The sequence below is a fragment of the Leucoraja erinacea genome, chromosome 43 (assembly GCF_028641065.1).
Source record: "Leucoraja erinacea ecotype New England chromosome 43, Leri_hhj_1, whole genome shotgun sequence".
NCBI lineage: Eukaryota > Metazoa > Chordata > Chondrichthyes > Rajiformes > Rajidae > Leucoraja > Leucoraja erinaceus.
Window position 1 is genome coordinate 190,553 of NC_073419.1, and position 26,948 is coordinate 217,500.

The window sequence follows — 26,948 nt, forward strand, 5'->3', positions numbered from 1 at the left end:
CTCTCCCCCCTCTCTCTCTCCCCCTCCCCCCCTCTCTCCCCCCTGCTCTCTCCTTCCCTCCCCTCTCCCTACCCTTTTCTTCCCGCCTTCCCCTTCTGCCCCTCTCTCCCTGCTCTCTCTCTCTCACTGCTCTCTCCCCTGCTCTCTCTCCCCCCTGCTCTCTCTCTCCCCTGCTCTCTCCCCCCCCTGCTCTCTCCCCCCCTCTCTCTCCCCCTCTCTCTCCGCCCCTCTCCCCACCCCCCCTCCCCCCCCCCCACTCTCTCCCTCTCTCCCCTCCCTTCCCTCCCCCCTCCCTCTCTCCCCCCCTGCTCTCCCCCTCCTCTCTCTCCCCCCTGCTCCTCTCCCCTTCCTCTCCCCCCCCTGCTCTCTCCCTCTCCCTCCCCTCTCCCTCTCTCTCCCCCCTCTCTCTCTCCCCCTCCCTCCCTCTTCCCCTTCCTCCCCCCTCTCTCTCCCCCCCCCTCTCTCCCTCTCCTCCCCTCCCTCTCTCTCTCTCCCCCCCCCTCCCTCTCTTTCCCCCCTCCTCCTCCCCCCCTCTCTCTCTCCCTTCTCTCCTCCCTCCTCTCCTCCCCCCTCTCTCTCTCCCCCCTCCCTCTCCCTCTCTCTCCCCTCCTCCCCTCCTCCCCCCCCCCTCCTCCCTCCTGCCCTCCTCTCTCTCTGCTCTCTCTCCCCCTCCTCTCTCTCCCTCTCCTCCCCTCTCCCCCTCCCTCCTCCTCTCCCCCTCCTCCTCCCTCCTCCCCCCCCTCCCTCTCTCCCTCTCTCCCCCTCTCTCCCCCCTGCTCTCTCTCCCCCCCCCCCCTCTCTCCCCCCCTCTCCCCTCTCTCTCTCTCCCCTTCCTCTCTCCCCCCTCTCTCCCCCCTCTGCTCTCTCCTCTCCTCTCCCCCCCTCTCTCCCCTCTCTCTCCCCGTCCCCCCCCCCCCCCTCTCCCCTTCTCGCTCCCCCTCTCTCTCCCCTCTCTCCCTCCCTCCCTCCTCTCCCTTCTCTCTCTCCCCTCCTCTCCCTTCTCTCTCTCCCCTCTCTCACTCCCCCCCCTCTCTCTCCCCTCCCCTCCTCCCTCCTCCCCCCTCCTCTCTCCCCCTCCTCCTCTCTCTCCCTCCCTCCTCTCCTCTCCTCTTCTCTCCTCTCCCCTCCTCTCCCCCCCTCTCCCTCCCCCTCCCCTTCTCTCCTCTCTCCTCTCTCCTCCCCTCTCTCTCCCCCCTCCTCTCTCTCTCCTTCTCTCTCCCCCCCCTCTCTCCCCCTCTCTCTCTCTCCCCCCCCCCCTCCCCCCCCCCTCCCCTCCCCCTCCCCCTTCCTCTATCCCCGTCCCTATCCGCTCCACTCCCTCCCCCCCCCTCTCTCTCCCCCCTGCTCTCTCTCTCCCCCTCCTCTCTCTCTCCCTCTCCCTCTCTCTCTCTCCCCCTCTCTCTCTCTCCCCTCTCTCTCTCCCCCCCTCTCTCTCTCTCCCCCTCTCTCTCTCTCCTCTCTCTCTCTCCCCCCTCTCTCTCTCCCTCTCCCTCTCTCTCCCTCTCTCTCCCCCTCTCTCTCTCTCCTCTCCCTCTCTCCCCCTCTCTCTTCTCCCCCCTCTCTCCCCACTCTCTCCCCTCCCCCACCCTCTCCCTCTCTCCCCTCTCCTCTCCTGCTACCTCCCCCTCCCTCTCTCTCTCCCTCCTCTCTCCCCCTCTCTCCTCCCCCCCTCTCCCTCTCCTCTCCCCTCTCCCCCCTCTCTCTCCGCTCCTCCCCTCCCCCCCTCCTCCCCCTCCCTCTCCCCCCCCCCTCTCTCTCCCCCCCCTCCCCCCTGCCTCTCCTCCCCCTCCTCTCCTCTCTCTCCTCACCCTCGAGCAGTTTTCCATCGTTTGTTCGACACACACACGTCGTGGGGTCCACAACATCCTCTACAGTCATCTGTGGGGGGACAGAGAGAGTCACAAACTCTCCTCCCCCCCCGCCCCCCCCCCCCCTCCCCTCCCCCCCTCCCCTCCCTCTCCTTCCCCCTCTCTCTCCTCCCCCCCCCTCTCTCTCCCCCCCCTCTCTCCCCCCTCCTCTCTCCCCTCCCCCCCCCTCCCCCCTCTCCCCCTCCCCCTCTCCCCCCCCTCCCCTCTCCCCCCCCCCCATCCCCTCTCCCCCCCCCCCCCAATCCACCAGCAAAGATCACTCAAACATTTTCTCGGTACCAGCTACTCCCCCCCCCTCCCCTCCCCCTCTCTCTCCCTCCCTCTCCTCTCCCTCTCTCCTCTCCCCCTCCTCTCCCCCCCTCCCTCTCCTCTCCCCCCGCTCTCTCCCCCCTCTCCTCTCCCCCCCTCTCCCCCCCCTCTCTCCCTCCTCTCTCCCTCTCCCCTCCTCCTCTCCCCCCCTCCCCCCTCTCCCCCCCCTGCTCTCTCCCCCTGCTCTCTCCCCATCTCTCTCCCCTTCTCTCCCCTTCTTTCCCCTTCTCTCCCTACCTCCCGAGCTCTCTAAAGGACTTACCGTGCTCTGTGGCAGCCGTTTACCTTCCTCTTCATCGCGCAGACAGCGCTCCTCTGCTGTCCCTGGCCCCCCACCTTGGCGATGTGTGTGTGTGTGTGTGTGTGTGTGTGTGTGTGTGTGCGGTCGGATCTGTGGTCAGTAGATGCAGGTCACGCTTCGGTTGAGGCTTTCCAGGCAAGTGACCAAAACCTCTGGCAACTCATGGAAACCTTGGGTGGGGCGCATGGTCACCAGAGGTTTCCGTTCAGGTTTCCTAAGTGGGACAGGGGCATTAGTGTAATGCATGATTGTAGACCCATGCCTGTGAACGACACGCGGAGTGAGAGTCGCCTGGGTTGGGCACCATCTTGGACAGCTGTCATGAACAAGTACAGTCAAACTGTGCATAAGTGCAGCAGGCAGGCAGGTCAAAGGGAAAAACAGACAGAATGTAGAATTGTTCAGTGGTGTTTTATTTGTCACACCTGCAACTGCACAGCCAGATTATTTTTGCATATTAACACACACATGGTTTGGCGCCATTTCCAACGCCCGTTCAGCCCACGGGCTCAGTGTAGTGAGACACAGAGAGGATACCTGGTTTTGAGCGGTGAACCGTTTTTGCCTTTGCAGATGATGAGGACTCTGGAGCTGTTGCCGATTGCCACCAAGAACATGCTGGAGGAGAGCAAGCTGCTGCCCATCATTCAGCGCTGGGCCCAGACCAAGGTGTCCGCTCCGCAGGTCAGCGAGGCCGACGGCTACTCCAGCGAGAACACGTCGCGCGCCCAGACGCCGCTCAACACGCAGGAGTCCTCCGGGCTGAAGCAGAGCGGCGAGGCCGAGGCGGACACGCCCAAGAAGCTGGTCATGCGGCGGCTGAAGATCATGAGCGAGAACAGCATGGACAGCGGGCTGTCGGACACCAGCAAAGCCTCCGACGGGGAGGTCGAGGTGAAGGAGGCAAAGGAGGAGGCGACGGCGACGGCGGTGACGGTGGAGCCATCGCCGGGCCTCGCCGCCCCCGCCGCTGACGAGGAGGAGGCGGTGCCGAGCGAGGCGGCGGCCGACGAGACGGAACCGCAGGACGCGGCGGTGAAAGCCGCCATCGGCAGCAAGCTGGAGGAGGGGGCCGTGGCAGAGACTCCCTCGCAGGACGAGGAGGAAGGCGTGTCCGACGTGGAGAGCGAACGCAGCCAGGAGCAGTCGTGCAAGATGGAGGACGTGAGCGAGCTGGCCACAAAGCTGCTTGACGTCTGGAAGGACCTGAAGGTAGCTGTTGGGAGAGGGCAGAGTCCACTCTTCATCAATAATCAATCAATGATCAAATATACTTTATTGTCACATCTACCTAGCTACAGCTAAAATCATACAGCAGATTTGGGCGGCTCTGTGGCACTGCGGTAGAGTTGCTGCCTCACAGCGCCAGAGATCCCGGTTCGATCCTGACTGTGGGTGCTGTCTTTGTGGAGATTTACCTTCTCCATGTACAATACAATACAATACAATACAATTTATTGTCATTTGAGCCCCAGTGAGGCTCAAACGAAATTCTGTTTCCACAGCCATACAAACAAAGACAATTTCCTAGACATACACACAATTTAATTCACACAAACATCCATCCATGATGGAAGGCAAAGTCTTTTCTCTCCCCTGTTCTCCATGTCTCTCCCGATATCCAAGCCCCAGGTGCAAAGATCCTAGAGTGGATCCGTGCCGGGCGATGTACGTCCCCGCTCCGGGTCGTTCCAACCCCGCGACACGGGCTGGAGAAGTCGCGTTGCGGGAGCTCCAACTTTGTGACCTTGTGGGTTTGCTTTGGGGCCTCCGGTTTCCTTCCACATGCCAAAGACAAACGGGTTTGTGGGATAATTGACCTCTAAATGTTCTCTAGTCTGGGGATGAGAAAGTGGGATAACACAGAACTGGTGTGAACGGGTGATCAATGGCCAACATGAACTCACTGGGCTGAAGGGCCTAGTTCCACGCTGAATCTCTAAACTAAACCAAAGAACTCCAGGTGTGAACTGTTCAGTTGCAAGAATTCTTCCTATTCCTAAACTCCATTTCCCTTACAATGAAGGCCAATAGGCCATTTGCCTACCTGTGGCACCAGCAATGGATATTTTTAAGGCAGAGATTGATAAATTCTTCAAAAGGATAAGGGGATACATCATTGAAACTTATTAAATAGTGAAAAGCCTGGATGAAGTGGATGTGAAGAGGATGTTTCCACTAGTGGGGCTAGCGGAGTCAGGAGACATGGGGAGAAGGCAGGAACGGGGTACTGATTGTGGATGATCAGTCATGATCACATTGAATGGCGGTGCTGGCTCGAAGGGCCGAATGGCCACCTCCTGCACCTATTGTCTATTGTTATGGTTCAGCAGGTTTGGATACCTCACTTTCCAGGTCATTAATATCAATAGTTAATAATGAGAGACCTTGAATAATCTTCAGGGGTGCTCCACAAGTTCCATTCTTCCAAACTGAAGAAGACTCATGTATTCCAACTCTGACTTCCATCTGATTTAGTTTAGTTTAGAGATCCAGTGTGAGTTTTCTCCGGGTGCTCCAGTTTGCTCCCACTTCCCAAAGGCGTGCAGGTTTGCGGTTGAATATGCTTCTGTAAATTGTCCCCAGAGCGTAGGGTAGAACTTGTTTATGGGTGTTCGTTGGTCAGCGTGGACTTGGGCCAAGGGGCCTGTTTCCACCCTGTATCTCTCAACTAAACTGAAAAACCCCGGTACACGTGACGATGATAAATTAGACGTTTAGAGTAAAGTTGATTCCTATGTCCAAGAGTTTAAGAAGGAACTGCAGACGCTGGAGAATCGAAGGTAGACAAAAGTCCTGGAGAAACTCAGCGGGTACAGCAGCATCTATGGAGCGAAGGAAATAGGCAACGTTTCAGGCCGAAACGTTGCCTATTTCCTTCGCTCCACAGATGCTGCTGCACCCGCTGCGTTTCTCCAGCACTTTTGTCTACCTATGTCCAAGAGATTGGAGATAGGTTTGGATAGGATTTATGGTGTTGAAGGTGAAGCAGTAGTCAACAAATAGGAGTCTAACATGGGTGTCCTTTTAGACTTTAGAGATACAGCGTGAAAACAGGCCCTTCGGCCCACCGGGTCCATGCCAACCAGCCTTCTATCCTTATTTACAGAAGCCAATTCACCTACAAACCCACACATCTTTGGAATGCAGGAGGAAACCCACGCGGTCACGGGGAGAACGTACACACTCCTTACAGACAGCACCCGTTGTCGGGATCGAACCCGGGTCTCTGGCGCTGTGCCGCCCCTAGCGATAACGGATCCTCAATCCCAATGTCATGAGCTCATGCCATGAGCCTGGTGACTTGCAGTGTGTGAGGGAACTGGAGATGTGAACGTTTGATTGTAAATGCTGGTGTCTAATTGTGCAATCTTCGTTCATCAGGAGGTGTACAGAATTCCCAAGAAGGACAGAAGCCAAACAGAAAGAGAAAGTATTGGTGCGTATAACCATATAACAATTATAGCACGGAAACAGGCCATCTCGGCCCTTCTAGTCCGTGCCGAACACTTATTCACCCCTAGTCCCATCTATCTGCACTCACACCATAACCCTCCATTCCTTTCCCGTCCATATACCTATCCAATTTATTTTTAAACAATAAAAACGAACCTGCCTCCACCACTTCCACTGGAAGCTCATTCCACACAGCCACCACTCTCTGAGTAAAGAAGTTCCCCGTCATGTTACCCCTAAACGTTTATCCCATAATTCTCAAGTCATGTCCTCTTGTTTGAATCTTCCATACTCTCAATTGAAAAAGTTTATCCACGTCAACTCTGTCTATCCCTCTCATCATTTTAAAGACCTCTATCAAGTCCCCCCCTTAACCTTCTGCGCTCCAAAGAATAAAGACCTAACTTGTTGAACCTTTCTCTGTAACTTAGGTGCTGAAACCCAGGCAACATTCTAGTAAATCTCCTCTGTACTCTCTCTATTGCTGTATGTATAAAAGTGGGATCAATTCCTGAGATGGGAGAAAGTGGCAAGCAGCTTGGAGTTTGGCTTTGCAGAAGTCTCAGTGCCCTCCATAAAGTTTGGGACAAAGACCCGTCATTTATTTATTTATTTGCCTCTGTACTCCACAATTTGAGATTTGTAATGAAAAAAAATCACATGTGGTTAAAGTGCACATTGTCAGATTTTATTAAAGGGCATTTTTATACATTTTGGTTTCACCATGTAGAAATTACAGCTGTGTTTATACATAGTCCCCCCCCATTTCAGGGCACCATAATGTTTGGGACATATGACTTCACAGGCATTTGTAATTGCTCAGGTGTGTTTGATTGACTACTTAACGCAGGTATAAGAGAGCTCTCAGCACCTAGTCTTTCCTCCAGTCTTTCCATCACCTTTGGGAACTTTTATTGCTGTCTATCAACATGAGGACCAAAGTTGTGCCATGAAAGTCAAAGAAGCCATTATGAGACTGAGAAACAAGAATAAAACTGTTAGGGACATCAGTCAAACCTTAGGCTTATCAAAATTAACTGTTTGGAATGTCATTAAGAAGAAAGAGAGCACTGGTGAGCTTACTAATCACAAAGGGACTGGCAGGCCAAGGAAGACCTCCACAGCTGATGACAGACTTCTCTCCATAATAAAGAAAAATCCCCAAACACCTGTCCGACAGATCAGAAACACTCTTCAGGAGTCAATGAGCACTGTCCGCAGAAGACTTCATGAACAGAAATACAGAGGCTACACTGCAGGATGCAAACCACTGGTTATTCGCAAAAATAGGATGGCCAGGTTACAGTTTGCCAAGAAGTACTTAAAAGAGCAACCACAGTTCTGGAAAAAGTTCTTGTGGACAGATGAGACGCAGATTAACTTATATCAGAGTGATGGCAAGAGCAACATATGGAGGAGAGAAGGAACTGCCCAAGATCCAAAGCATACCACCTCATCTATGAAACACGGTGGTGAGGGTGTTATGGCCTGGGCATGTATGGCTGCTGAAGGTACTGGCTCACTTATCTTCATTGATGATACAACTGCTGATGGTAGTAGCAGAATGAATTCTGAAGTGTATAGACACATCCTATCTGTTCAAGTTCAAACAAATGCCTCAAAACTCATTAGCCGGCGGTTCATTCTACAGCAAGACAATGATCCCAAACATACTGCTACAGCAACAAAGGAGTTTTTCAAAGCTAAACAATGGTCAATTCTTGAGTGGCCAAGTCAATCACCCGATCTGAACCCAATTGAGCATGCCTTTTATATGCTGAAGAGAAAACCGAAGGAGACTAGCCCCCAAAACAAGCATAAGCTAAAGATGGCTGCAATACAGGCCTGGCAGAGCATCACCAGAGAAGACACCCAGCAACTGGTGATGTCCATGAATCGCAGACTTCAAGCAGTCATTGCAAGCAAAGGATATGCAACAAAATACTAAACATGACTACTTTCATTTACATGACATTGCTGTGTCCTAAACATGATGGTGCCCTGAAATGGGGGGACTATGTTAAAACACAGCTGTAATTTCTACATGGCGAAACCAAAATTTTTTTATGTCCATCTTGCAATTTATTTGTTTCTCCACTACATTTGGAAGCATAGAATCTTGTGCTACTTGGTTCCTGTGTATATGTACTTCCCCTTTCAAACAATTAATCAATTAGGACCCTTTTTATATTTCCTTTTTTCGGACGTCTAGTTTTCTATTTAATGCGCACTGTACGCTTAACTTCATTGGTCTGAGCGTTGAGGGCAAACGCAAGTTGGAGGAACATCATCTCATCAATTGCTTGGGCAGCTTCCAACCCAGCGGTATGCTGGTACAACAGGAAGTGAAGAAAGCGAATGGCATGTTGGCCTTCATCATGAGAGGGTTGAGTATAGGAGCAAAGAGGTCCTTCTGCAAAGAGGTCCTCTCATCCTCAAATTAGGAGACTAAAACTGCTCACAATACTCCATGGTGTGGTCTCACCGGGCTCCTTCTACGGGTTCTGCAGTTGTACCCCGATATGGCTCGAAGGGCCGAATGGCCTTCTCCTGCACCTATTGTCTATTGCCTATTGGATGAGATTGGTGTATCTTGGCATCATGTTCAGCACAGACATTATGGGCCGAATGGCCTGGTCCTGTGTAGGAAGGAACTGCAGATGTTGGTTTATTCAGAAGACAGACAGTAAATGCTGGAGTAATTCGGCAGGTCTGGCAGCGTCTCTGGAGAAAAGAATAGCTGATGTTTTGGGTCAGAATCCTTCCTCTGGCCTTCAGACTGAAGCAGTGTTCTGACCTGAAATGAGTCCAGAGTTGCTGCCTGAGCGGCTGAGTTCCTACCAACCTGTTCCTGTGCTAAACTGATCTATAGACAACAGGTGCAGGAGGAGGGCATTCGGCCCTTCAAGCCAGCACCGCCATTCAATGTGATCATGGCTGATTGTCCACATTCAGTACCCCGTTTCTACCTTCTCCCCATATCCGCTATCTTTAAGAGCCCTATCTAGCTCTCTCGTGAAAGTATCCAGAGAACCAGCCTCCACCGCCCTCTGAGGCAGAAAATTCCACAGACTCACAACGTTTCCGTTCTAAATGGCTTACCCCTTATTCATAAACTGTGCCCCCTGATTCTGGACTCCCCCCCCCCCCCCCCCCCCCCCCCCCCCCCCCCCCCCCCCCCCAGATCTATAATCTGATTACATCTCAACCGGGCCTGAGAAGAAGCCAATCGGCCCATCATATTTATGCTAGCTCTTTGCCGGCCCGACGGGTTTTAGTGCCATTTACGGATGGCTCTTGCAATAGAAAGGCGGCAAGGTTGTGCTGACGTGCCTTGTGTTACAGAGCGCGGCAGGGACGGGACGTCACAGAAGGATGCTTCCCAAACGCCAAAGACTCCAGTCAACTCCGGCAAAGAGAAGGATGCCGACAAATCACTCAGCAAAGATCGGAAGAAGCGCAGGCCCACCACCTCCCCTCCTCCCTCGGCGTACGAGAGAGAAGGCCTGAAGAGACCGGTCCCAGATGAGAGGCAAGCTACTTCTCTGTTTCCTTAAGCCTGAGGCGTAGACGAGCCGCCAGCTCAGTGTTATCCCACTTTCTTGTCCACTCCCTACACACTAGAGGGACAATTAACCTACAAACCCGCACGTTCGTTCAGTTTATTGTCACGTGTACCGAGGTACAGTGAAAAGTTTTTTGTTGCGTGCTAACCAGTCAGCGGGAAGACAACACATGATTACAATCGGGCCGTTTACAGTGTACAGATACATGATAAAGGAATAACATTTAGTTAGCAAGGTAAAGCCAGCAAAATCCGTACAAGGATAGTCGGAGGGTCTCCAAATGAGGTGGATAGTAGTTCAGGACTGCTCTCTGGTTGTGCTTGATGATAAAGTTGCCTGATAACAGCTGGGAAGAAACTGTCCCTGAATCTGAAGGTGTGCGTTTTCACACTAATATACCTCTTGCCCGATGGGAGAGTGAAGAAGAGGGAGTGGCCAGGGTGCGACTGGTCCTTGATTATGCTGCTGGCCTTGCCGAGGTAGCGTGAGGTATGAATGGAATCAAAGGAAGGGATTGTGGTTTGTGCGATGGTTTGGGCTGCGTCCATAATTCACTGCAATTTCTTGTGGTCTTGGATGGAGCTGTTCCCAAACCAATCTCTGATGCATCCCTAATTTGAGGAAGGACATTCTTGCTATTGAGGGAGTGCAGCGTAGGTTTACAAGGTTATTTCCCGGGATGGCGGGACTGTCACATGCTGAGAGAATGGAGCAGCTGGGCTTGTACACTCTAGAGTTTGGTAAGATGAGAGGGGATCTTATTGAAACATATAAGATTGGTAAGGGTTTGGACACGCTAGAGGCAGGAAACATGTTCCCGATGTTGGGGGAGTCCAGAATCAGGGTCCACAGTTTAAGAATAAGGGGTAAGCCATTTAGAACGGAGACGAGGAAACACTTTTTCTCACAGAGATTTTTGAGTCTGTGGAATTCTCTGTCTCAGAGGGCGGTGGAGGCCGGTTCTCTGGATGCTTTCAAGAGAGAGCTAGATAGGGCTGTTAAGGATAGCGGAGTCAGGGGATATGGGAAGAAGGCAGGAACGGGGTACTGATTGGGGATGATCAGCCATAATCACATTGAATGGCGGTGCCGGCACGAAGGCCGAATGGCCTACTCCTGCGCCTACTGTCTATTGTCCCGATAAAATACTCGCCACGGCGTATCTGTAGAAGTTGGTGAGAGCTGTCGGGGGATGTGCCAAACTTCCTAAGCTCTCTAAGGAAGTAGAGGCGTTGGTGTGCTTTCTTGGTCGTTGCTTCTATGTGGGTGGTGCCGGAGATGTTGTTGGTGATATTGGCAAGTTGTTCAACCATGTCCACTTTGGTGCCGTCAATGCAGACTGAGGTATGTGAACCGCTTCACTTCCTGAAGTTGATCGCTTGCCTGTTCTAATAGTCCCTGGGACTATTAGAACGGGCAATAGTCCCTACTTACAAAATTCTTAAGGGGTTGGACAGGGTGGATGCAGGAAGATTTTTCCCGATGTTGGGGAAGTCCAGGACAAGGGGTCACAGCTTAAGGATAAAGGGGAAATCCTTTAAAACCGAGATGAGAAGAACTTTTTTCACGCAGAGAGTGGTGAATCTCTGGAACTCTCTGCCACAGAGGGTAGTTGAGGCCAGTTCATTGGCTATACAGTGGCAGGAGTTAGATGTGGCCCTTGTGGCTAACACTGGAGAGAAGGCAGGTACGGGATAATGAGTTGGATGATCAGCCATGATCATATTGAATGGCGGTGCAGGCTCGAAGGGCCGAATGGCCTATTCCTGCACCTAATTTCTATGTTTCTATGTTTCAAAAAATCACAAAGTTTTAAGTAAGTAAGTTTATTGGCCAAGTATTCACATACAAGGAATTTGCCTTGGTGCTCCGCCCACAAGTAACAACATGACACACAGTGGCAGTTACGAATGACTCGGAAAACACTAAACATTAATAATAATAAGACATTAATGATAAAACACCATTGGTCAAGCATCAACCAACAAAATACCAGATCAAAGGGAGGCTACAGATTTTTGGCTGTTGAGTAGAGCAACTACTCGTGGATAAAAACTGTTTTTATGTCTGGCTGTGGCAGCTTTGACAGTCCGGAGTCGCCGTTTGTGGCCAGGGTGAGAGGGGTTACTGAGCTGCGATTGATTGTATTTTCTGTGTCGAGCAGGTACGAGGGAGCAACACCAGCCAAGAAGAAGAAAACCAGGAGCAAACTCTCCACTGAGGAGCGGAGGAAACTCTTTGAGCAAGAGGTGGCTCAGCGGGAAGCCCAGAAACAGAACCTGTACCTGGTGCAACAACAGCAGCAGCAGCAGATCCAGCCCATCGGTGTGGGCCCGCCGGTGCCTTACGACGGCAGCGCCGCCTACCCCAACTCCCACCAGAACTTTGCCCTCTACCCCCCGGGCTACCCGCTGCAGACGTACGTCGACCCGGTCAACCCCAACGCGGGCAAGGTGCTCCTGCCCACGCCCAACTTGGAGCCGCTGTGCCAGGCACCGATGGGCTACGAGCAGCCTTTGCTGGGGGAGACGATGGGCGCTGCGCACCCCGCCGCGCAGCACCTCTCCCCACCGGTGGACATGCCGGGCCCGCAGTACCTGGCGCCCACCCCAGCCGTCATTCCCCAGGACCCCAGCGTGGCGGTCATCCAAGTGCCCGCGCCCCCGACCACCGGGCAGAGCTACGGCGTGTGGGACCCCAGCCAGCAGTCTCTCGCCGTGCACCAGCAATACGCCAGCGGGCAGTCGCAGGCTCCCATCTACTACCAGGGGCAGCCGTGCCAGGCCGTCTACAGCATCTCCTCGCCCTACGGACAGGCCACGCAACAAATCGTCCAGGTAACGCCGTTACCCGTCACGCTCCCATGGACAGGGCGGCACACAGTGGTGCAACGGGTAGAGAAACGTGGAGAGTAGCAGCAGGAGTAGGCCATTCAGCTCTTCGAGCCAGCAACACCATTCAATGTGATCACGGCTGATCATCCGCAATCAGTTCCCGTTCCTGCCTTCTCCCCATATCCCTTGATGCCGTTAGCCCTTAGAGCTAAATCTAACTCGCTCTTGAAAACACCCGGTGAATTGGCTTCCGCTGCCTTCTGTGGCAGAGAATTCCACAAATTCCACAAATGGGACGGAAAAGGTTGGGACCCCTGCCTTAGCCTTTAGAGATCTATCTAACTATAACTCTTGAATACATCCAGTGAATCAGCCTCCACTGCCTTCTGTGGCAGAGAATTCCACAGATCCACAACTCTCTGGGCGAAAAGGTTTTTCCTCATCTCAGTCCTAAATGGCCTACCCCTTATTCTTACGCAGCGCCAGAGACCCAGCTTCCATCCTGACCTGAGGTGCTGTCTGTCTGTGTGGAGTTTGCATGTTCTCCCTGTGCCCGCGTGGGTTTCCTCCGGGTGCTCCGGTTTCCTCCCACATCCCAACGACGGGCGGGTTTGCAGGTTAATCGGCCCCTCTGTAAATTGTACCTAGCATGGATTGCAGGGAGTGGATGAGCAAGGGGGCTAACGTGGAACTAGTGTGAACGGGTGATCGATGGTCGGTGTGGACTCGGTGGGCCGAAGGGCCTGTTTCCATTCTGTAACTCTAAACTCAGATACATGGATAGGAAACGGTGCAGAGGGATTTGGAGCAAATTCAGACAAATGGGACTCTCTTCGATATGGCACCTCAGACAGAATGGTTGAGTTGGGCCCTGGGGCATGTTTCCATGCTAATGACTCTTGTCAGTCGTTCCAGGAAGGGGTAAAGCGGAGGAATTGATAATGGTGAATGCGCATAGTCCCTTACCCAGAGTAGGGGAATCAAGATTCAGATGACTGTTCAAGAAGGAACTGCAGATGCTGGAAAATCAAAGTTAGACAAAAGTGCTGGAGAAACTCAGCGGGTGAGGCAGCATCTATGGAGCGAGGGAAATAGGCAACGTTTCGGGCCGAAACCCTTCTTCAGACTGTCAGATGACATAGGCTTTACGATAAGGATGGAAAGATTTAATAGGAACCTGAGGGGCAACCTTTTCACACATAGGGCTGATGGGTGGATGGAACAAGCTGCCAGAGGAGGTATTATGGGCCAAATGCAGGCAAATGGGGCTAGCATAGATGGGGCGTCTTGGTCAGCATGGACGGGATGGGCCGAAGGGCCTGTTTCCGTGCTATTTGACGCTAAGCGATGAGGTGAATATGAATGTAGACCTGTCCTCCTTCAGATAGTCTGTGGTGTTTGTCTGCCTGTGTTTTTTCTGCACCGCTCTCCAAATCCTTTCTTGTGTGTGTGTGTGTGTGCTCGTTGCAGAGTTACCCTCAGTCGAGTCCAGAATGTGCTCAGGGGCAGCAGTGTTTCCTGGCTCATCCGCAGAGCTCCGTCACACAGCCCGCCGCGGGGATGCTGGTGACCACGTCTGCCCAGTCCTACCAACAGCCTGGGCAGCCACAGACTGCGCAGCAGGTACGGAGCGGTGCCCGGAACAAAACGTCACAGTCGGCACAAACCCGGGGTTTAGTTTAGAGATACAGCATGGAAACGGGCACTTCATCACACCCATTCCGCGCCGACCAGCGAGCCCCCCCCCACACTATCCCACGCGCACACACACAAACACAACAGTTAACATTTATACCAAGCCAATTAAAAACATCTTTGGAGTGTGGGAGGAAACTAAAGATCTCGGAGAAAACCCATGCGGGTCACGGGGAGAACGTACAGGCAGCGCCCGTAGACAGGATCAAACCCGGGTCTCTGGTGCCGTAAGGCAGCAGATCTACCGCTGTGCCGCCCAAGCTGAAAATGCTGGCTATGCCGAGCACTGTAGGCCAAGGACTGGGCAATTAGGGACGGCAAACTGGCGCAGCGGTAGAGTTGCTGCCTCACAGCGTCAAAGACCCCAGTTCAATCCCGACTGCGGTTGCTGTGTGTACGGAGTTTGTACGTTCTCCCCGTGACCTGTGTGGGTTTTCTCCAGGTGCTCTGGTTTCCTCCCACACTCCAAAGACGTGCAGGTTTGTAGGTTATTTGGCTTTGGTTAAAATTGTAAATTGTCCCCAGTGTGCGTAGGATTTCAACGCCAAGTCACTTTGGTTGCCTCTCTTCCCAAACCTCTGGAAGATTTGACACGTGCGAAAGGTTCGAAAATTCAGTTCAGTTTATTGTCACGTGTGCCGAGGTACAGTGAAAAGCTTTTGTTACGTGCTATCTGGTCAGTGGAAAGACAAAACATGATTACCATGATAGACAATAGGTGCAGGAGTAGGCCATTCGGCCCTTCGAGCCAGCACCGCCATTCAATGTGATCATGGCTGATCATCCCCAATCAGTACCCCGTTCCTGCCTTCTCCCCATATCCCCTGACTCCACTATCTTTAAGAGCCCTATCTAGCTCTCTCTTGAAAGGATCCAGAGAACCTTCCTCTGAGGCAGAGAATTCCACAGACCTTTTTGACCTTCAGCCCAAAGACATTAGGCTAGACGAACTAGGTACTAATGTCTGACTATGGGAGTGTGTAGGGGGTCACCCAAAATGAACGGAATTGGGAGTCTGCCGGATACCACCCGCTGCGTGTAGACCTGGGGGACCCCCCAAGGGGCCAAAAAATGGGGGCTAAATAGGTACCACTTCAATCCGCTACCATGGTGTGCTCATTGCCACACCTAGATCAACAACACAAACGGCAGACGTTCTTCCCGCTGCAAAAGGCCCGCCAGACCCCCCCACAAAGGGCCTAAAAAATGGGCTAGCATATAGACGAGCAAGGTACCACTCAAAAATAACGGCAAATGTACACGTTGAGTTGATAGAGTACACAATGGGTTAGGCCAGACATATAGTCCACTACACTACAGGTACCAGACACCCCAAAAATGGACACCCTAGACCCTGCTGTCCTAGTCTAGCCTAGATATTGTGGGAACCAGTTGAAACCAAGTTTCAATGATCTACCACACCTTGGGGGATATAAAATGACCTATGACAGAACAATTATCTGCTGCATTGGGTCTACCAGGCTAGCCTAGATATTACAGGTACAGGTGCACAACCTTTTATCCGAAAGCCTTGGGACCAGACACTTTTCGTAATTCAGAATTTTTCGGCTTTCGGAATGGAAGATTTTTAGCGTAGTGGTAGAGTGCTCGGCCCATATCCGCAAGGTCGCGAGTTTGCGCCTCGATCCCGGCAGTTACTCAATCGCGAGTTTGAGTCTTCAATGTAGTTTTTTCTTGCAGAATAGGAGAGAATAGGGAGGGTTAGGCTGGGATCATTCTCTGCGAGATGATCTTAGTGCGGGAGACAAGTGTAGGAGAGGTGTACTGACTGTGTGGGCAGAACTTTGGAAGTGATTGCCCACCATTCTCAAAAGCCGCTGTGTCTCCCTGTCCCTCCAACTCCAGAGGAATCCGCTCCCCGATGAGCCGCTACGGCGACAAGTGGCAGTTCGCCCACAGCCCGAGCTGCGCCCCCTCATCCGCAACCCGGGTTCCTCTGGAGTTGGAGCGTGGCTGGGCTAGAGTTGTTGCTGGCTGTGAGTCTCTGGGATCTCCGTGCTTGCAGTGGGCCTGGGGGTCGGTGTCCCGATGAGGGGGCGCAGCTCGGGCTGTGGGCGAACTGCCACTTATCGCTGTAGCGGCCCATCGGGGAGCGGCTTCTGGTGGTCCTGACGTCTCTCAGCTCCTGTCCAGGGGGGTGGCCGGAGACGTCAGGACCAACAGGAACCCGCTTTCCCGATGCGCCGCTACAGCGACAAGTGGCAGTTCGCCCACAGCCCGAGCTGCGCCCCCTCATCCGCAACCCGGGTTCCTCTGGAGTTGGAGCGGGGTTGGGCTAGAGTTGCTGCTGGCTGTGAGTCTATGGGATCTCCGTGCTTGCAGTCGGTGTCCCGTTGGTCCTGACGTCTCCGGTCACCCCCCTGGAATGGAGCTGAGACTGGGAACTGTACTGCCCTTACCCCCTCCCTCTGCAACTGCAAACAACCCCACAGTTCCCAGTCTCAGCTCCTGTACAGGGGAGTGGCCGGAGAGGCCACAGCCCGAGCCATCAGCTTCTGTCCCTACGGGGACAGCGGAGAGCGTGTTCCTCTGGAATTGGAACGGGGCTGGGCTGCTGCTGGCTGTGGGTGTCTGGGATCTCCGTGCTTGCAGTGGGCCTGGGGGCCGGTGTCCCGTTGGTCCTGACGTCTCCGTTGACTGGCACTGGCTCCAACGTGAAGACAGTGCAAAGCCCCCGCGCCGGTGCAATGCGCGGGGAGCTGGAGAGGGGAGGGAAGGGGTCACACGTATGGCCGGGAAGCAGAGGGGTGTAGGTGGGGTGAAACTGAAGGGAGCGACAATCTGCTGCTACCTGCCCGCTGAGTTTAAAAGTTCCCACGCAAGACTCACGATACACTGTGTATTGTGAGTCTACCATGGGAACATTTTTAACTCAACGGGCAGGCAGCAGCAGATTGTCAATTATTAACCCTCCCGCGCAATATACCCTCACCTTCTCTTTTATGAATGGGGATTTAGTTCCCCTTCGAGGACCGACCGGAGGTTCCGCTGTCACCTCTGCGGGCCGCCCTCGGTGAACGTCTTCAAGGACCGAAAAAATGTCGCTATTCAGAGCTTTTCGTTATTTGGAACTTCGGATAAAAGTTGTGCACCTGTACCCGCTAAATCCAGATTTAGATGATCAATCACAGCCTAGGAAATACAAAATGACCCATGCCAGAATAATAATCCATTGCCTTGGCCTTATAAGTGTTCAAGAAGGAACTGCAGATGCTGGAAGATCGAAGGTACACAAAATTGCTGGAGAAACTCAGCGGGTGCAGCAGCATCTATGGAGCGAAGGAAATAGGCGACGTTTCGGGCTGAAACCCTTCTTCAGATTTCCAGTCTGAAGAAGGGTTTCCTAGGCTGTGATTGATCATCTAAACCTGCTGCACCCGCTGAGTTTCTCCAGCAATTTTGTGTACCTTCCCCCTAATAAGTCCCTGGACCCATGTAGGCAAGTCTAGGTATTAAAGATATGAGCTGAACCAGGTTTATATGATCAACCACAACCTTGGGCGAGTGAATACAAAGTGACTCATGTCAAAAAATGAACCACTTTATTAACTATTTCCACAACAACCCATTTCAATGAGACAAGAGGGACAAGAGACGAGGAGTGGGTATAAATTGTTGGAGTGTCCTATTTGGCTTTCTATATATTTGCCCATTTGGCTGAGTGCGGTGACAAGCTCTCCTTAGCTGCAGCCAAACAGTATATCAACATCGGATTGGATGGATGTTTTTGCCGTAAAGAATCACAGTTTACGGCTGTTAGAGGTGAGTTGCTTTGCTTTGCTATATAGTTATCATTTGCTATTATAATGCAGGGATATCATACATGATTCAGTTATAGTGTTGTTGATAATTTACATTGAAACCAATGCCATGGGGCAATGCCATGGCCAGAGCACATGGCCTGCAGAGAGGTACAATGACTGACGCATGGTTAGGATCAAATATCAGCAAGTGCATATAGAAGCCCTGTGGAATTTGCAATAAACTATGCCAGATAGGCTTAAGTACAATTAAAGCTGGAATATCATGTTATTTGATGGTGATTTATCTTACATAGAAACATAGAAATTAGGTGCAGGAGTAGGCCATTCAGCACTTCGAGCCAGCACCGCCATTCAATGTGATCATGGCTGATCATCCCTAATCAGTACTGCCTTCTCCCCATATCCCCTGACAATAATGTTATTTTTTTTAGTGATTCATAAATTGATAATTTGTTATTTATGTTTGTTAGATTTACCACCCTGAACCAAACTAATAAATAAAATCATTTGATGACCTAGGTTTTTAAAGTTTTCTGCATTCAAATGGAAGAACAAGCTTTGAAGGAGAGTATTTTTAGTCCACATTGTTCTCCCATTAGAAGCTTTTTAGTGCAGTTCAGGCTAATATTATCCTGGGCAAATGACCAAACCTAGCTAGTACCAGTAGTAAGACAATGTACACGGAGGCTCCTGTAAACTAACGATGATTTACCATTCCATTACACACCCAGCAAATCATAGCATGCAATCAGCTAGAATTAAACGCAAAAATGAGCATTTTGGGGCCATATTTGTGATTTTTCTTAACATCTCGATGCGCAACCCACTAAATTTTCCACATGGTTATGAAGATCACATTGAATTGAATTGAATCCTTTATTTGTCATTCAGACCTTTCGGTCATATCATCTATATTAAAACGTAGAAACAGTTATCAAGCTAATTTTTTTCTCATTGCAAAAAATGTCCCAGCTGTTCACTTTTTGCCAGTTTTGCTAATGACAACTTCAGAGTGCTTTTGGTGCATACTGTTTGTTTTGAAGTGGCCACATCTAAGATCTGAGTAACGGTAGACCCAGTTTTCTTTTCAGAATTATTCTCAGGTTAACAGATTGAAGTACAGAATATTTGGAGTTAATAGCTTTCGGATTTAATAGTTTAAAGGTTTAATGTAACTGTGTAACATAATGAAGTACATTTTTCTTAGGGGTTGGGTTAACATTAGAGTCTTATTCTTTAATGAATCATTCCTTATGCAAGTACATTCATAATTATCTTTAAAAATACATTGGGCCACATACGAATGATGTCAAATTTGGACCACATGTTTGCCATTGGGCTGAATGTTTGCTTCAAATGATCAATCACACCTTGGGGAATACAAAATGACTGATGCCAGAGGAATTATCTGCTGCCTCGTGCCTATCAGATCCCCAGCTGGGCAATTAAGGGACTATTTGGGGAGTCTGGTAGGACCAAGGCAATGGGTTATTAAACATAGAAACATAGAAAATAGGTGCAGGAGTAGGCCATTCGGCCCTTCGAGCCAGCACCGCCATTCAATATGATCATGGCTGATCATCCAACTCAGTATCCTGTACCTGCCTTCTCTCACAAGGGCCACATCTAACTTCCTCTTAAATATAGCCAATTAACTGGCCTCAACTACCTTCAGTGGCAGAGAATTCCACAGATTCACCACTCTCTGTGTGAAAAATGTTTTCCTCATCTCGGTCCTGAAACTGTGACCCCTTGTTCTGGACTTCCCCAACATCGGGAACAATCTTCCTGCATCTAGCCTGTCCAACCTCTTAAGAACTTCGTACGTTTCTATAAGATCCCCCCTCAATCTTCTAAATTCTAGCGAGTACAAACCAAGTCTATCCAGTCTTTCTTCATATGAAAGTCCTGACATCCCAGGAATCAGTCTGGTGAACCTTCTCTGTACTCCCTCTATGGCAAGAATGTCCTTCCTCAGATTAGGAGACCAAAACTACGCAATACTCCAGGTGTGGTCTCACCAGGACCCTGTACAACTGCAGTAGAACCTCCCTGCTCCTATACTCAAATCCTTTTGCTATGAATGCTAACATACCATTTGCCTTCTTCACTGCCTGCCGCACCTGCATGCCTACTTTTAATGAATGGTGTACCATGACACCCAGGTCTCGCTGCATCTCCCCCTTTCCTAATCGGCCACCATTCAGATAATAGTCTACTTTCCTGTTTTTGCCACCAAAGTGGATAACCTCACATTTATCCACATTATACTGCATCTGCCATGCATTTGCCCACTCACCCAGCCTATCCAAGTCACCTTGCAGCCTCCTAGCATCCTCCTCACAGCTAACACTGCCCCCCAGCTTCGTGTCATCTGCTATTCTGGCATGGGTGATTTTGTATTTCCTAGGCTGTGATTAGAAACATAGAAATTAGGTGCAGGAGTAGGCCATTCGGCCCTTCGAGCCTGCACCGCCATTCAATATGATCATGGCTGATCATCCAACTCAGTATCCCGTACCTGCCTTCTCTCCATACCCCGTGATCCCCTTAGCCACAAGGGCCACATCTAACTCCCTCTTAAATATAGCCAATGAACTGGCCTCAACTACCCTCTGTGGCAGAGAGTTCCAGAGATTCACCACTCTCTGTGTGAAAAAAGTTCTTCTCATCTCGGTTTTAAAGGAATACCCCTTTATCCTTAAGCTGTGACCCCTTGTCCTGGACTTCCCCAACATCGGGAACAATCTTCCTGCATCTAGCCTGTCCAACCCCTTAAGAATTTTGTAAGTTTCTATAAGATCCCCTCTCAATCTTCTAAATTCTAGAGAGTATAAACCAAGTCTATCCAGTCTTTCTTCATAAGACAGTCCTGACATCCCAGGAATCAGTCTGGTGAACCGTCTCTGCACTCCCTCTATGGCAATAATGTCCTTCCTCAGATTTGGAGACCAAAACTGTACGCAATACTCCAGGTGTGGTCTCACCAAGACCCTGATTGATCATGTAAACCTGGTTTTAGCTGGTACCTTTAATATCTAGGCTAGCTAGATTGGCCCAAGGGCCCATTTCAGGGGTCTGGTAGACCCAAGGCAGCAGATAATTGTTCTGTCATAGGTCATTTTATATCCCCCAAGGTGTGGTAGATCATTTAAACTTGGTTTCAACTGGTTCCCACAATATCTAGGCTAGCCTAGTAGGACAGCAGGGTCTAGGGTGTCCATTTTTGGGGTGTCTGGTACCTGTAGTGTAGCAGACTATCTGTCTAGCCTAACCCATTTTGTACTCTATGAACTCATCTTGTACATTTGGCATTATTTTTGAGTGGTACCTTGCTCGTCTATATGCTAGCCCATTTTTCAGGCCCTCTGTGGGGAGTCTGGCGGGCCTTTTGCAGCGGGAAGAATGTCTGCCGTTTGTGTTGTTGATCTAGGCGTGGCAATGAGCACACCATGGTAGCGGATTGAAGTAGTGCCTCACTCATCTTTTTAGCCCCCATTATTTGGCCCTTTGGGGGGGGTCCCCCAGGTCTAAACGCGGGTGCCTGGTACCCGGCAGACTCCTAATTCCGTTCATTTCAGGTGACCCCCTACACACTCCCATAGTCAGACATTAGTACCTAGTTCGTCTAGCCTAATGTCTCTGGGCTGAAGGTCTATTTACAGTGTATAGAAACATGAGAAGGGAATAACATTCACTCGTGTTATTGTTCTTTGTTTATTCTCCTGACATCAAATGATGACCGGATCCCTCTAAATAATACATAAGGTAGACAAAAATGCTGGAGAAACTCAGCGGGTGAGGCAGCATCAATGGAGAGAAGGAATAGGCGACGTTTCGGGTCGAGACCCTTCTTCAGACTGATGTCGGGGGGGGGGGGGGGGGGTAAAAAGAAAGGAAGAGGCGGAGACAGTAGGTTGTGGGAGAGCTGGGAGGGGTAAATAATACGTGCACAGGTGGGTGTGCGTTGGTCAGCACGGATTAGGTGGGCCGAAGGGCCTGTCGCCGTGTTGTACAGCCATGTACGAGGGCATTCCAAAGGGAGTTACTGGTTCATTAGTTAGTTAGTTTAGGTTAGTTAGTATAGTTTCTTGTCACGTGTACCGAGGTACAGTCAAATGTTTTTGTTCATAAGGTCACAAGTGATAGGAGCAGAATTAGGCCATTCGGCCAATCACGTCTACTCTAACATTCAATCATGGCTGATCTATCTCTCCCTCCTAACCCCATTCTCCTGCCTTCTCCCCATAACCCCTGACACCCGTACTGATCAGGAATCTAACTGTCTCTGCCTTAAAAATATCAATTGACTTGGCCTCCACAGCTGTGGCAAAGAATTCCACAGATTCACCAACCCTCTAACTAAAGAAGTTGTGCGCTAACCAGTCAGCGGAAAGACTATGCATGATTACAATCCTCAGTGTACAGATACGGGATAAAGGGAATAACGTTTAGTGCAAGAAAAAGTCCGATTAAAGATTGTCCAAGGGTGTCCAATGGGGTAGATGGTAGGTCAGGACCGCTCTCTAGTTGGTGAGGGGGATGAATCAGTTGCCTGATAACAGCTGGGACGAGAAACTCCCTGAATCTGGAGGTGTGCGTATTCACACTTCAGAAGCGAGAGTCCTGACTATCCAGACCACACGATGGAATCGGATTCCTCTGTTGCAATGAGGTCAGTTTCTGAGTCAACTGGGTGGAGGACACTCTGTTTTAACTCTGTTGGATCTTACCAAATAAAGGCCTGGATAGAGTGGATGTGCAGAAGATGTTTCCACTAGTGGGAGAGTCTCGGACCAGAGGTCACAGCCTCAGAATCAAAGGACGTTCCTTTAGGAAGGAGGTGAGGAGGAATTACTTTAGACAGAGGGTGGTGAATCTGTGGAATTGGCCGCCACAGAAGGCTGTAGAGGCCAAGGCAATGGATATTTTTACGGTGGAGATTGTCAGATTCTTGATTAGTACGGGTTTCCGAGGTTATGGGGAGAAGGCAGGAGCATGGGGTTAGGTGGGAGAGATAGATCAGCCTTGATTGAATGGCAGAGTAGACTTGATGGGCCGAATGACCTAATTCTGCTCTTATAACTTATGACCTTTAACTTCACTTGCATTACTTAGTTTTAACACTAGTTTTAAGCTGTCTTTATATTTTGGAAGGAACCAAAGATAGACACAAAAAGCTGGAGTAACTCAGCGAGTCAGGCAGCATCTCTGGAGAGAAGGAATAGGTGACATTTCGGGTCAACAAACCTTCTTCAGACTGAGTGTCAGGGGATAGGGAAATGAGAGATAGAGACATTGTAGATATGTACAAAAGTAATGATGACAAAGGAAACATGCCATTGTTAGGTGGGCTGGGTGAAAATGAGTTACAGACAATGAGACTCAACAAGAAGACTGAAACAAGTACAGCGGTACAGATGGGGAGGGATGGAGAGAGGATGCAGACTGTCTTTAGCTTGTGTTTTAATTGTTCGACTGTGTCTGTATTCTCCCGCAGGAGTTGATCATCGTCAACAACCTTCTCGACCTGCCGCCGCCTTCACCGCCAAAGCCAAAGACCATCGTGCTCCCCAACAACTGGAAGACGGCGCGGGATCCCGAGGGAAAGATTTACTATTACCACGTGATAACCAGGTTGGTCTTTGCCAGGAATCGCCCCGTCCAGGTAGAGAGGGTGTAGAGAGGATGCTTCCACCAGTGGGAGAGTCCAGGACCAGAGAGGGTCAGAATAAATGGACGTGCCTTTAGGAAGGAGACGAGGAGGAACCTCTAGCCAGAGGGTGGAATTGATTGCCACAGAAGGTTGTGGAGTCCCAAGTCAATGGACATTTTTAAGGCAGAGTTGGATAGATTCTTGATTAGTTTGGGTGTCAGAGGTTATGGGGAGAAGGCTCTGAATTGGGTTAAGAGGGAGAGATAGATCAGCCGTGATTGAATGGCGGAGTAGACTTGATGGGCAGAATGGCCTAATTGTGCACCTATCGCTTATGAGCATGAAGATAGACACAAAATGCTGGATTAACTCAGCGGGTGAGGCAGCATCTCTGGAGAGAAGCAATGGGCAACGTTTCGGGTCGAGACCCTTCTTCAGACGTCTCTAGACCCGAAACGTCGCCCATTCCTTCTCTCCAGAAATGCTGCTTGACCCGCTGAGTTACTCCAGCATTTTGTGTCTATCTTCGAATTTACCAGCATCTGCGGTTCTGTCTTACACACTCATGAACATGAACTAGCTGGAGGGTGGTGAATCTGTGGAATTCATTGTGGGTCACTGCAAGCTGTCTTTATATTTTGGAAGGAACTCAGCGGGTCTGGCAGCATCTCTGGAGAAAAGGAATAGGTGACATTTCGGGTCAACAAACCTTCTTCAGACTGAGTGTCACGGGAAAGGGAAATGAGAGAGATAGACGGTGATACAGAGCAAATGAATTAAAGATATGTACAAAGGTAATGATGATAAAGGAAGGCCATTGGTAGAAGGTAGACAAAAAAAAACTAGGTGAAAATGAGTTGCAGGCAATGAGATTCATCAAGACAAGATGCCTGTGGGTCTATGGAGTCGAGCTTGGGGTACTGGCTACACTCGATCATTCCCAATTCTTGCCAATCTCCGGAATACTTACTGAAGCACTTAAGACTTGAGTCACAGAGTTATGCTGCACAGAAACGGGCCCTTCAGCCTAATTCACCCATGCCGCATCTAACCTAGCCCCTATTTACCTGCATTGGCCCCATATCCCACTAAACCTTTCCTGTCCATGTACCTGTCATTGTGTCTGCCTCATCTACCTCCATTGGCAGATCGTTCCATACACCTACCACCCTCTGTGTGGAATATGTTGCCTCTTAGGTTTCTACTCAATCTTTCCCCTCTCACCCCAAATCTATGCCCTGTAGTTCTTGATTCCCCTAACCCGGGGGGAAAGATTCTGTGCACTCACTCTTATCTATTCCCCTCGTGATTTTTACACCTCAATAGGATCATCCTTTAGTCTCCTGCGCTCGAAGGAACAAAGTACTATTCTGCCCAACCTCTCTCTGTAGCTCAAGCACAAACAGTTTAATGTGGATAAATGTGAGGTTATCCACTTTGGTACAAAAACAAGAAGGCAGACTGTCATCTAAATGGTCTCAAGTTGGGAAAAGGGGAAGTACAACGGGATCTGGGGGTCCTTGTTCATCAGTCAATTAAAGTAAGCCTGCAGTTACAGCAGGCTGTGAAGAAAGCGAATGACCCTCCATTCCCTTCTCATCCATATGCCTATCCAATTTATTGGTATCATTTAAAAATAAATTGGATAGGCATATGGATGAGAAGGGAATGGAGGGTTATGGTACGAGTGCAGGCAGGTGGGACTAAGGGGAAAAAATTTGTTCGGCATGGACTTGTAGGGCCGAGATGGCCTGTTTCTGTGCTGTAATTGTTATATGGTTATATGGTTATATGGCATGTTGGCCTTTATAACAAGAGAAGTTGAGTATAGGAGCAAAGAGAACCTTTCTGCAGTTGTACAGAGCCCCAGTGAGACCACACCTGGAGCATTGTGTGCTGTTTTGGTCCCCTAAGTTGAGGAAGGACATTCTTGCTATTGAGGGAGTGCAGCGTAGGTTCACAAGGTTAATTCCCGGGATGGCGGGACTGGGCTTATATAAACTTTTGGGCTTGTATACTAGGCCGGTTCTCTGAATACTTTCAAGCGAGAGCTAGATAGGGCTCTTAAAGATAGCGGAGTCAGGGGATATGGGGAGAAGGCAGGAACGGGGTATTGATTGTGGATGATCAGCCATGATCACATTGAGGGCCGAATGGCCTACTCATGCACCTATTGTCTCTAAGTCTTGGCGACATCCTGGTAAATCTGTTTGTACAACTGTGGGCAGCAGCTGGCAGAGCCTCTGAGGCAGAGAATTCCACAGACTCACAACTCTCTGGGAGAAAAAGTGTTTCCTCATCTCCGTTCTAATGGCTAACCCCTTATTCTTAAACTGTGGCCCCTGGTTCTGGACTCCCCCAACATCGGGAACATGTTTCCTGCCTCTAGCGTGTCCAAACCCTTAATAATCTTATATGTTTCAATAAGATCTCCTCTCATCCTTCTAAACTCCACAGAGTGTACAAACCCTGCTCCATTCTCTCAGCATATGACAGTCCCACCATCCCAGGAATTAACCTTGTAAGCCTACACTGCACTCCCTCAATGACAAGAATGTCCTTCCTCAAATTTGGGGAGGAGACCAAAACTGCACACAATACTCCAGGTCTTTAGACTTCAGAGGCACAGCGGGGAAACAGGCCTTTCGGCCCACCAAAACTTTTGCCGACTACCGATCGCCCTGTACACTAGCACTATCCTACACACTAGAGACAATTGACAATTTTACCGAAGCCAATTAAACTACGAACCTGAATATGTATCTCCAGGTTACTGAAGATCTGGTCTCACTCGGATTTGCTCAATCTTCTCCTAGGCAAACGCAGTGGGACCCACCACTGTGGGACGGAGGCAGCGATGACATGAGTGTGGGTCACGAGGCGGAGATGGACCTGGGGACGCCCACGTACGATGAACATCCAGCCAAGGTAACCTCGCTCACTGCTCCACTGAGGGGCAACGGCCTGGCCTGGGAGCGTTACACAGCAAGCATTTGTCACTTGGTGTCGGCACGGATGTAACTCCATGGGGTGTGTTTCCCATCCGATTGCACTGCCTTTGTGTGGCCGTTCCATGACCTCCCCAGTCCCGCTGGCCCACATCTCCAGGCTCAGTTTTATCAGGATGCGTCACAGCACGGCTTGGGAACAGCTCCATCCAAGACCGCAAGAAATTGCAGCAAATTGTGGACGCAGCCCAGACCATCACACAAACCAACCTCCCTTCCATTGACTCCATTTATACCTCGGCAAGGCCAGCAGCATCATCAAGGACCAGTCGCACCCTGGCCACTCCCCCTTCTCCCCCCAAGCAAAAGGTATAGAAGTGTGAAAACGCACACCTCCCAGATTCAGGGATAGTTTCCAAAGCTTTACACTGTACCTCGGTGTACGTACCTCACTGCACCTAAAAATGAACAAAGGCAGATAATGGAACTTGCAGCAGGATAACAGGGTGTAAACACAGTGCTCCATTGTA

General features: G+C 50.5%; 1 protein-coding gene across 3 annotated transcripts in view; it reads left to right on the top strand.

Annotated features, from left to right (window-relative positions):
• Positions 1–26,948, top strand: part of setd2 (SET domain containing 2, histone lysine methyltransferase) — a 125,492-nt gene that overhangs the window by 84,182 nt on the left and 14,362 nt on the right. Inside the window, exons 13-20 of one of the 3 annotated variants that reach the window (XM_055664695.1) lie at positions 3,052–3,690; positions 5,863–5,917; positions 9,280–9,466; positions 11,665–12,337; positions 13,805–13,957; positions 17,735–17,812; positions 23,315–23,451; positions 26,287–26,398. In XM_055664695.1, the coding sequence (XP_055520670.1) occupies positions 3,052–3,690; positions 5,863–5,917; positions 9,280–9,466; positions 11,665–12,337; positions 13,805–13,957; positions 17,735–17,812; positions 23,315–23,451; positions 26,287–26,398 (2,034 nt within the window). The remainder of the gene's footprint in view (positions 1–3,051; positions 3,691–5,862; positions 5,918–9,279; positions 9,467–11,664; positions 12,338–13,804; positions 13,958–17,734; positions 17,813–23,314; positions 23,452–26,286; positions 26,399–26,948) is intronic. The other 2 variants (XM_055664696.1, XM_055664697.1) reach the window with 2 other exon arrangements.